The 10826-nt window shown below is 62.0% G+C and overlaps 1 protein-coding gene across 3 annotated transcripts in view; it reads right to left on the reverse strand.

Moving 5' to 3' along the window:
* Positions 1-6: 6 nt before the first annotated feature.
* STK11 (serine/threonine kinase 11) overlaps positions 7-10826 on the reverse strand; it is a 13863-nt gene continuing 3043 nt past the window's right edge. Inside the window, exons 2-10 of one of the 3 annotated variants that reach the window (XM_004716968.2) lie at positions 8182-8265; positions 7736-7825; positions 7490-7622; positions 7272-7408; positions 6987-7114; positions 3535-3592; positions 3081-3283; positions 699-919; positions 7-188 (exon numbers count right to left, since the gene is read on the reverse strand). In XM_004716968.2, the coding sequence (XP_004717025.1) occupies positions 720-919; positions 3081-3283; positions 3535-3592; positions 6987-7114; positions 7272-7408; positions 7490-7622; positions 7736-7825; positions 8182-8265 (1033 nt within the window). In that variant the 3' untranslated portion in view covers positions 7-188; positions 699-719. Of the gene's footprint in view, positions 189-698; positions 943-1831; positions 2752-3080; positions 3284-3534; positions 3593-6986; positions 7115-7271; positions 7409-7489; positions 7623-7735; positions 7826-8181; positions 8266-10826 lie in introns of those variants that run through there. The other 2 variants (XM_045300157.1, XM_045300156.1) reach the window with 2 other exon arrangements.

The following is a 10826-nucleotide window of genomic DNA, read 5'->3' on the forward strand; positions in this document are numbered from 1 at the left end:
TGAGGGGCTGAGCCCAGGTGGTCCGGGTGGGGGTGGGGCTCGGTCCCTGCTGTCCCCCTTCCCTGCCCCTCCAGGACACTCATGGCTCCCCGAGGGTGGCCAAAGCGTAGAGTGTGTGCCGGTGAAGTCGTTCCCAGGCAAGTGGCGGGCTGGGCATCGGTGGGAAGACTGAGGAGCCCGGGGCCAGGCTGCGGAGGGGAAGGCAGAGGTGGGTCACACTGGGCCAGCAAGTAGTGCTGCCACCGGCAAGCAGCAAGCCCATCCTGGGGCCTGGAGACTGCAGTCCTCCCTTCCCCCAAGTGGCCCCTGAGGCCCATGGTGAAGGCCATGGATTGCACCAGGCTTGGGGGGATGGGTTGCCTGCACAAGCCAGGCTAGCAAATATTAGTTGTGGGCGCCCACTCGTGTGCAGAGTAGGGATTAAGACAAGGCAGGGGGCCTGCCCCAGCATCCCTCCCCGACAGCAGGTGGAAGGACGCAGCACCTTAGGACCTAAGACCCCAGAATGGAGCAGACTGTGAGGGGTGGAGTCTACACACGACCCATGCGGCGGACCGGCTGTGTGTGTTGGGGGTGGGGTGGGGGGAGGCGGGGCTGCTGGCAGCCCGAAGAGATGTTCTCGGTATGGACCGGCCTCCACCCACACTCCAGCCAAGGTGCCCTCTCTAGGGAGCGGCGTGGACTTGTAGGGCCCTCACCTGTAGCCAGACACGGTGTCCTCACTGCTGCTTGCAAGCCGATAGGCGGCGAATCTTGCTGCTTGCGGAGCAGGCCCGGCGGGCAGGGTTGGAGGCGCTGGTGCGGCGCTCAGCCCTGGACCTGGGACCCGGCTGGGCGGTCTCGGTGCCATTCACACACACGACCTTGGGCAGACCCCGGCTCTGTCCGTTCTGAGCAGCCTCCTCCTCTATGACCTGTCCTGGGAAGGTACAGCGCAGTGCCCTGAGCAGGGGCAGAGGCAAGCCGTTGGTCCCCACGCACAGCATGCTGGGAAGGATCACCACTCTAGTGCGCACGCGCACTGAAGCTACCTTGACCTTTGCCAGCGCACAGGGACGCATGCACCTGTGGTGGGGCTGTGGGGGAAGAGGCGGCAGAGGACCAGGTCGTGTCTCCTACGGGGCTGGCACGTTCCAGTGCCTTAGGCCGCCCTCACAGTGACAAAAGTTGCTGTCGGGGAAAGTAGGCCAAGGTGCCTGGTGAAGCCCTGCAGATCCGCCGCCTGCCCCTCTGGCTCTGGCTCTCGCCTAAGACACACCAGGGAGCCGCCCAACAGAGCCGCTGCCACTGCAGAAAGGCCTCCCCGGCTCCGCGGAGAAACGGGGTCTAGGATATGTCTCCTGAATGACCAATCTCCCTGATTTGCAGTAGGTGTCCTTCCGGCTCCAGGAGGTGCTTGTGGGGGCCTGGCTTTGCGCTCCTGCTGGGTCCTCAATGCCCACCCCCATCCCCCCCATGTCGTGTTACATTTCCTGTTGAGCGTCTTCCTGCCTGGTCCTTACTGAGTCCCGTGAAGCCCAGGGATAGGCAGGCCCTCCCCATGCCCATGGGAGCTTAGTGGAGGAAGCTGGTCCCCTCTCGCAGAGGGAGGGACCAAGCACTCACCTCAGGTCGCCTATACTTGGGTTTTAGGGAAGCGTGTCCCCAGCCTGTCCAAGGCACCTGAGAGCCCGAGGAACATGCTCGTCACACAAGGATGGCTGTCCACTTAGCCTGGCCACGCTACTTTGACATATCAGCCCTGACCTGAGCCACATCGGTCTGGAGGTCACACACACAGCTCCCCTGCATGAGTCCCGTTCCACCACCCCCTCCCCGCCCCTCTCCCTGCCACAGGGGGTGCAGTCAAAGGCCTCTCCCTAGTCCAGTCCAACTCGAGGTCTGCTCTAATGATGGCGAAAGGCTGCAGGGCAGCAGGGGCAGAGTCTCCCCCGGGGCAGCTCATGACCCCCTCGCTCAGCATTGCAAGGACAAGGGGTGCCTCAGGCCAGTGTGGAGGCTACTGAGCTACCTGTTCATATCAAATCCCTGGTGACAGCCCACCCAGGCCTGTCCAGTGGAGCGTTTCTTCCCACATGGACACTGGGTTTCAGGCTCAGCCGGGACTGGGTGTGTCTGGACACAGTGCCCCAGCCAGCAGGGTCTGGTGGTGTAGAGGCCCACCACAACACAAGGACACCCATATTTCTCCAGTGGCTGCTGAGCTCTGGCTGCCCTGCAGCAGTGTGCCAACACCGGCGGGAGTGGGGGAGGAGACGCAGGGCGGTATAAGGTTAGGCCTGTGAGCACCTACACCACCACCACCGGGGAGTGGAGATCAGTCAGCCCTCAGGCTCTGGGCCAGCACCCAGCTTGCAAAATGAGTGGAGGGAGCCAGGTGTCTTGGGTTCTGCCCTGCCTCTGCAGTGGGAGCTTCCAGGCCCCGCACTTTCCCAGAGGCCGAGCTCCCTAATGGACTGAGCTGGAAAGAGGGGGCAGAATGGGCAAAAGCATCCCCTCAGACACACAGCGGCCGTAGCAGCGAGCAAATCTTTTATGACAGTACACCTGACAAGTAGCCCCCACCCCCAAGGGGGCCAAGCCTGGTCCCGCCCCAGAAGGGTACTTCCGGCCTGCTGGCCAGGCAGGCAGGCCGCGAGAGAAGCGGCTACACTAAGACAGCCCGAGGGTCCTCTCCAGAAAGGCCGGAGCCCGCGCTGCACAGCGAGCCCATCTCCTCTCTAAGCCCTGCCTCAGCCTCGGCCTCGTCACCTAGGGAAGAGGGTAGGGCGTCAGGGTGAAGGGGGTGCCCTGGGACCCCAAAATTCCCACTGGCCCTCCATATCCATGCCCCGGCACTCTCCCACATGGACTGGTCCTCAGGGAGGGCCTACAGGGGGAACAGTGGTGGGCACTGTTAAGAGGGGCAAGCTGGGAAAGGCAGGTATGTAGGGAGGCAGGGGCCAAGGCTGTCTGGGTTGGAGATGCCAAGAAATGATGGGGGGTGGGGGGGTGATGTAGGTGTGGGTGGGACATAGGAGGGGAGGGTTATGTGTCCCTGTGGGTGGAGCACACAGGGGAGGGCAGAGGAGGGGCCTCACCAGGCACAGTGAAGTCCTGAGTGTAGATGATGTCGTCCTCCATGTCCAGCAGGCCGTCACCGTCCTCGTCCATGTCGCCGGCGCAGCTGTGCAGGTCTTCGAGGTAGGGCACCACCGTCATGCTGCGCCACCGGTCCTTAGCGTCTGGGCTGGGAGGGATAGGCACCGGAGCCTCGGCCGCTGGGTGCTTCTTACGGAACCAGCTGTGAGGAGACATGGCAGGGAGATCTCGGGCTGCAGCCAGGCTGGACGCAGGCCCCCCAAAGCCCAGACTGCGCCCAGCAGTGCTGGGGCTCCAGTCAGCTCACGACAGGGTCACCGGGACCACAGCAGCCCATTGTCCTGACACCACTTCCCACCCTATGGCCACCTGGGCCTTCTCAGGACTCTGCCAGCTCACCAACGTGCCCCACTGCACTCCTCCCCCACCCCCGCCACTCACACACTCACCCACCTGTGGCGCCGAATCTGCTGGATGGAGAGCCTGCGGGCCGGCTCATACTCAAGCATTCCTGAGGGTAGAGATGCTGTGGTGAGCAGAGCATGCAGGTCCAGGCCCCACGCCCTCCTGCCACTTCCAGGTCAACCCTCCACGGGTCTGCCCAACCTCTGCCCAACCCTCCACGGGTCTGAGGAGCCAGGGCGCTGGACAAACTTGTCTTCCTGCCAGAGTTGAAGCAGGTGGGCCAAATTGCCCGGAGCCACCACCACGTCCACCTCCAGCAGGGACTGCATGTGCGATAGTGATCACGTTGCTCAAGGACCACAGGGGTTTGGGGGCCCTGCGTTACACCCAACCAACCATGAGCTCCAGTGGGCTGGTCCCACACCAGGGATTGACTAACTTGTGGAGAGGCTACCAGCAGCACTGAAGGGGCCGCCGAGCCCTTCTCAGCATATGGCTCCCCACCCCCACCACTACCACCTGCCCCCAATCACTGACCTGCCTGACCTGAGTCCACACGCAACGCTTATCAAGAACAGGGGCCAGAGAGAACCAGCACATGCCTCGGGCGGCCACCAAGCCTATGGCCTCACAGAGGGCAAAGCCCAAACCAGACTCGCTGCCATCTCAGTGATGCCAACTCACAGCAACCCTGCAGACAAGGTGGATCTGCCCGTGTTTCCAGGACACCAACTCTTCAAGGGAGCAAAAAGCCCTCTTTCTCCCACAGAGTGGCGGTGGGTCCACTGCTGACCAGAGCTGAGGAGCTACAACCCCTGGGTGTCCGCAACCCCTGTGGCCTCATAGCTCGTGGGCATCAGGAAATGACACCCCCACTCCCCACCCACAAAGGGTCACACACAGCAGTACACCAGAGCCTGTGGGGGGGGTCCCAGCTGGACCAGGAGCCTCATCCCTCCATGTGCACGTGGGACCACCAAGCACCTTGATCCCCATCTAGAGGCCTGCCAAGAGTTCGCGGTCAGTGTTCACATAAAGGTGGGGGCCGCCGAGATCAGGCAGAGGCACTTAGGATGACAGGCATGGGGGGTCTACATGCAGTGCCCGGTCAGCACTGAGACCTGGAACCTCAGATAAGGTGGCACAGGTGGTCTGAAGGCTGCAAGGGGCTTCTGTCAGCTGGGGCAGCTCCCACCATAACGGTGAGGACTAAGTGACATCACCCTAAAGACAAGCGGGATTCGCCTGTCACATGGAGCTCATGGGGACCAGAGCCACTGGAGATGCCATGAGCACGACTGCAGAGAGACACAGAGCTCCGCAGGACAGAGACCGCAGCCTTGCTCCTGTGTGTGTACACTTGTCCGTCCCCAGTAATGCTCTTTTATGTGTGTGAGCACTTTTATCTGTGGCCTACGGAGACCCAGGGACCAGCTCCTACAGGACAGGGAATGTGGACCTACTGAGACCCAGGGACAAATGCTGCAGGCCGTCCTTGTACCCAAGACCCCGCTGCCTCTCAGACACAAGTCTTGAAATGCACTGGAAAAGCACCCTGCTCAGTGGCCCTGGGCCTGCCAAGGGCCAGAGTGGACAGGACAGCAGCTGACTGCCACCCGGTGGCCAGCATGGGGAACAGAGCCAAGCGCAGGTCAGGACCAACCAGGAAGGAACCAGGCAGCTGCAGGGGCAGGCTGATGAGAACACACAGGAAACCCTCCAGCCAGACCAGGCTATCCAGGGTGGCGGCAGGAAGCTCTGGGCAGGGCCTGCAAGTCACCCAGAGGATGCTGGGGGTCACCACGAGCAGTTGGCCGGACAGCAGCTGGCTCTCTCCCCACCTGGGACAGGCACAAGCTCTGCTCCAAGTGCCTGCTTGCACAAAAGGCAGGGCCTCCAGGACCCTGCAGCACCGTGACCAGCAATCCTACTGGAAGCAAAGCCAACACAGCCAAATGCCAAGCCAGCCACACAGAAGGGACAGCTGATTCTACAAAAGTTCACAGAAAGCCTGCCACAGAGCCAGGACCCCAGCGCAGGGACAGGTGCTGGGTGGGGGTTGCCCTGTGACCCACTCAACCACCTCCCATGCCCTGCCTCAATGGCACAAAGCTACTGGGTGGGACTATGCAACCGTGGTACAGGTCACCCAGGGATTGGTCAGCCTTCCATACACGCAAGCCGGCATGCAGAACCCTTGCTGGCCGGTGATGATGGTGGCGGTGAGTCGCCTGATTCAGCCACGCTCACTGTCGTCCTCCGTCTGCTGCGGCCCTGACAGTCTGCTTCTACCGGACCAAGGCTGAAGCCCCCACGAAGTCCCACCACCTTTACTTCTGTGTTCCCTTCATTCTCTGACCGTCCACAGGACCGACACTCTGCCCACACAAGGCCGAACACACCGCTGTTCGTCCTCTTTCCTCTCGCCATCTAGTCGGTCCCACTCACAGCGGGCTGACTGCTGGCGCAGCCGCTGGCTACTGCACCAGCCTCACCATCGTGCCTGTGTGAGAGCCCACTGATCTGACGCAGCGGCGGGGACTCCATCGCACGAGAGCCTTCCCCGTTTCCGCTGCTCCTGCACTTTACCAAGCGTGATGTCCTTCTCCAGGGACTGGTGTCCGCATCCTCCGCTCTCCAGGGCACGCTGGCTGCGCTTGTTCTGAGACAGTCCACAGAACTGTCAACACATCGGCTTTCCTTCCTTTCCCTTTTACAATGGAGGGTCATTCAACTGTGGAGTGGGAATGTGCAAACAAGCTCACCACCATCAAGATGAGCCACGAGCGAGCCTTGTCCTCGGAGCCCAGGGTCCCAGCACTGGGAACAGCGTCCCCTGGTTTGGGACACAGAGACTATCTGACAAGGCAGCAAGCTCAGCGACCTCCAGCCGTCCTTGAGACAGAGCTCAGCTGTCCGCAGCACTGGCCAATCCTCTCTGCCAAGACCCTGTCCTGACAGAACCACCGGGTCAGACGCGTTAGTTTCTTCCAGGCAGACTGCCATCTGAACACAGCAAGTTGTCAGTGCCATCCAAGTCCCTGGGCACACAAGTCCACCCTCCACCAGGGGGGAGACGGAGGGAGCTGTAGCTGCCAGGCAGAAAGCAGGGCAGGAGGCCAAGGGCTGCTCACCGACCACCCGCTGCTGCACCCTGAGTTGCCAGCACCAGCGGCTGGAAGCCGTGGGCAGATGCCAGCCACCCGGTGGTTGAAGCATGTGCCACTTCCTCGAGTCCCCAAGCCCATGTGGCCTCCAGGACAGGGAACTCCAGCAGACTTTGCTCAGTAGCCCACCCAGGGGCCCTGCTGATACCCTCACAAGCACCTCATCCAGCCATGTGCCCCCAACCATGCCTGTGTACCAGATCCAGCTGCCAGAGCTGTGTGGCAGGAGACCCTGCTAGCCAACAACAGGGCCTTCCTAGGGCCTGTCCCTGAGCACCTCCTCCACTGGAGCCCACTGTCCCTGCCCGGCTCACCCCACCTGCCCCACACTACCTCTCAGTAGGTCGGACAAGGGCGGGCCACAGTCACTGGGGATGGTGTAGTCCCCCTTCCCAATGTTCTCAAACAGCTTGTAGATGTTGTCGCCTTCAAAAGGGTAGAGGCCCGTCGTGATGTTGTAGCTGTGTGTGGAGGGAGGAGCACTAAGGGTGGGGTCTGCATGGGCGCCCATCACAGACTTAGGAAGTGGGGGGCCCCTGGCACAATAAGGGCAGGATCTGAATGGGCGCCCACCAGAGTAGGGGAGGACAGGGCCTACACCCACAGCAGGGCACTTACAGAGTGACCCCCGCTGACCAAATGTCCACCTTGAAACCAGAGAAGGTGTCCAGACCGTTGGCGATCTCAGGTGGCTGGAAGGCTGGGGAGCCCTGGCTGGTCCTGCACGTGTCGTCCTCAGCAAATGGGTGCAGGGCCTGTGTGGCCGCAGTCTCATCAGTGTACCCGCCCACAGACCCTGGCCAGCCCCACCCGCAGGCCCCTGCCCGCCGGCGTACCTCGGCCACGCCCAGGTCGGAGATCTTGAGGGTGCCAGCGGTGGTGAGCAGCAGGTTGCCGGGTTTGATGTCCTTGTGCACGATGCCCTGGCTGTGCAGGTACTCGAGCCCGTCTATGAGCTGGCAGAAGTACCTGTGGGCAGGCACACACTGGCCCAGGCCCTCCACTATGGTGTTCCTTGAGCCCCAGGGAGTGATGGAATTGGTGGCGGGGGTGGGGGGGTGGGGGTGGAGCTGTGGACTCACCCATGGGCCTGGCACACAGGGAACCTCTTCTCAGGCACGCTGTCCAGCATCTCCTGCATGCCGCACACGCAATACTCCATCACCATATACGTGTGCCCGTCAAGGAAAGCACAGCCAGGACCACCTGCCCGCCCTGCCCCAGGCACCCGGCACACCGGGCAGAGGGCACCACCGTTCCACCATGAGGCTGACTCACGACAGGAGTTGGGCGCCCACCTGCCATTGTGTGTCTTTTGACTGCAAGGAGGCTCCGAGCCAGGCAGCCCCTGGCAGGATGTCTCCACGCCCCCTCAGTATGCGCTCACACTCACCACACAGCACGCTGACACACTCATACACATACTATGCTCACACACACAGGATATATCTTCTGCTTCTCATACCACAGCCCCCACCCCCGTGTGCACACGCACGCGCGCGCACACACACACACACACACAGGATATATCTTCTGCTTCTCCTCGTTGCACAGCACGTCCACAAGCTGGATAACATTGCGGTGCTGCAGCCGTCGCAGGAGCTGGATCTCCCTGCAGGACGGGGCAGGGTTAGCATACCCCATCCTCACCCCGACCATTCAGGCCCCAGACCCAGGCTAGCCATCCTGAGGTCAACGAAGGCTGTGGAAGGAGCAGGTGGGGGGCCATCTGCTAGACAGGGGAAGAATGTGGGGACCAGCTAGAAGAGGACCCATGCCCACCTGCACAGGCTAGATTGACCAGTCACCCTTCCCCAGGTTAATTCCTGCCCCACTGACTCCAGGCAGGGCACAGGCTCACAGTCCGGCTGACAGACAGCAGCTGGACTCTCCCAGCGTTCACAGGGCCACACACGACATATTGCAACAGCTCTGCTGCAGGGTGCACTGGTGCCCATTAGCAGATGCAGCACCCATGGGTGTCCCAACACGGAATGCAGGGGTGGGGGCTGTCTGCCTGCACAAGACTCGGGTCTAGATGAATGGCTCAGAGGTGCTGCAGATGGTCTGCCACAGGGTCTGAGCAGGGGGCACTGGGGAGCCTGCCTGGGCTCACTCTTGTCTCCAAGGCCAAGTAGAGGCCCTGGTTCCTGGGATAGATATCGAGGGGGCACTGGGCCTTCTGGCTCCCAAGAGACCCCAACAGGCCACTTAGATGTCCTGATCTGACTGGGGACCGCGTCTACAGGGACAGTATGTCACTTGTGTGGAGGGTGTAGTGTGTCGTGTGTGGTCTGTGGACACTGGGGGTTTGTGATGTGTCCCTTGGGGTCTGGGGACATCGGGGGTGGTGTGATATAGATGCGCTAGGGGGTGGTGGCATGGACGTCGGGCCAGGGCCTAGGCAGAAGAGGGCTGGCCAGCCAAGCCCCAGGAGCACAGGCTGCTGCGGCCAGAGCGTCCATCCGTCGAGGGAAGTATTGCTGACAGGAAGGAAATGGGGCATTCCAGCCAGGGGGGTGGGGTGGGGGGGTGGGGAAGGGGGGGAAGGGAGAGAGGTCCCACGTGAAGTGTGCGAGGATCTCCACTGGAGATCCGGGGCCCTGGACACCAGCGCATGGCCCAGAGCTGCACGGACAGCTGCCCACCCGCGTGGAGTGAGCAGAGGAGCCGTGGATGGGCACAGCCGTACACATTGTTCGGGTTCTGCACGGAGCAAGCAGGGGCCTGCACGATAGCTGGGCTCCAGCCATGGCCGAGTGTCGGGAGGGGCCTCTGACAGCTAAAAGGGGCTACCTGCTGGGACCCCGAGAAAGATGCAGGGGCTCACTGAGGGGCAGGAAAAACCCGCTTGCAATGTCTACAGCTATGTTCTGACTGGGTCAAGAGGTGGGGCAGCCTACCGCAGTCCATGTCCACACAAGGGGTGTCACCAGGCCATTGGGGGAGGGGGGGACACTGGCCACAAGGTGGACAAGCCTGGGACACTTGGTCCTGAGAGAGAGGAGCTGGACATAAAAGACTGGGGTCACGTGGCACCATGCATATAAAGCAGGTGGACGCCTTTAGTCAGAGCAGCCCTGTGGGCTGGGGCAGGGTGGGCTCAGGCTTCTGTGTGGATGTAGCAGAACATTCTGGCAGCGGACAAGTCTGTCCCCTTGGCATGGGATCGATGTGAGCTGCCATGGACCGCAAGGGGGACACACAGTGGACGGCCTGTGGCGGGCACTCCCCAGCTCACTCGGGCTAAGCCTGGCCCCTAGAGGTTGGAAGGGTGGCTTCCCAGGACCAAACATCTGACCTGCGCCACTGCCAGAACCTCAGGTCACAGGAGGTCACAGCAGAGACGCCCAAGGCTCCTGTGAGCAGCCCCCCCGCCCAGTGGGCCCATCAACCCCCACACTAGTAACCACCAGCAAGACCCCCCCTGCACACACTGTTCGCAAACTTGGGACATGTGACAGTGGGCGGGTGGATGGGCTCTGAGGGGACACACTTTCTCCCTGCCCAGAACCCCCAGCTCACCCAGTTTCTCACAGGAGGGTATCCAAGCGATCAGAAACCTCAGAGGGGCCTGGTCACGGTGCAGGACAGGAGTCCCTGTCCCAGGGCTTCCTGTAGTCCCAGGAAGCAGGGAGCCCGAGAGGGCTTGGAGATGCTCTGGTGCCCAAGGAGACCTTTCTCCCTGGCCAGGCCAGGCTGGTAATGCGGCTGCCAGGGGGCAGGGACGGGGACACTGGTAGAGGAGCTCACAGGCCCGCTGACCACCCGGACGCTCAGCTCCCTGGCTCCCCCACAAAGCCCCAGCAGGGCCAGCACACAGTCTGCTGTGCTTGGCGGCAGGGGTACTTTCAAAAGTCCAGGTGACTCGGCCAGGGTTTTTGTGCCCAGTGTCCTGTGACAGTAGTGTCCAGTGGGGGCCTCAAGCACTTTCCCCAGAACAGAGTACTTTCTGGAATCTCTTCTGTCCTGACACTGGGTAGTGTGCTTGTCAGCACCTGGACAGCGAGTCCCTCCCTGGGGCCCCAGGCAGTGGCCTGACAGGGGCCTCTGCCCCAAAGGCTCTATACTCCTGCCTCAGCAGGACCTATACTCATCACCTGCCAGCGGTCGTCTCCCTCCTGACCCCCACAGCCTGGACCTCCCCACTCCTGACCCCACAGCCCTGGACCT

Source organism: Echinops telfairi, unplaced genomic scaffold (genome assembly GCF_000313985.2).
Source record: "Echinops telfairi isolate 266 unplaced genomic scaffold, ASM31398v2 ScPeMD7_7459;HRSCAF=8497, whole genome shotgun sequence".
NCBI lineage: Eukaryota > Metazoa > Chordata > Mammalia > Afrosoricida > Tenrecidae > Echinops > Echinops telfairi.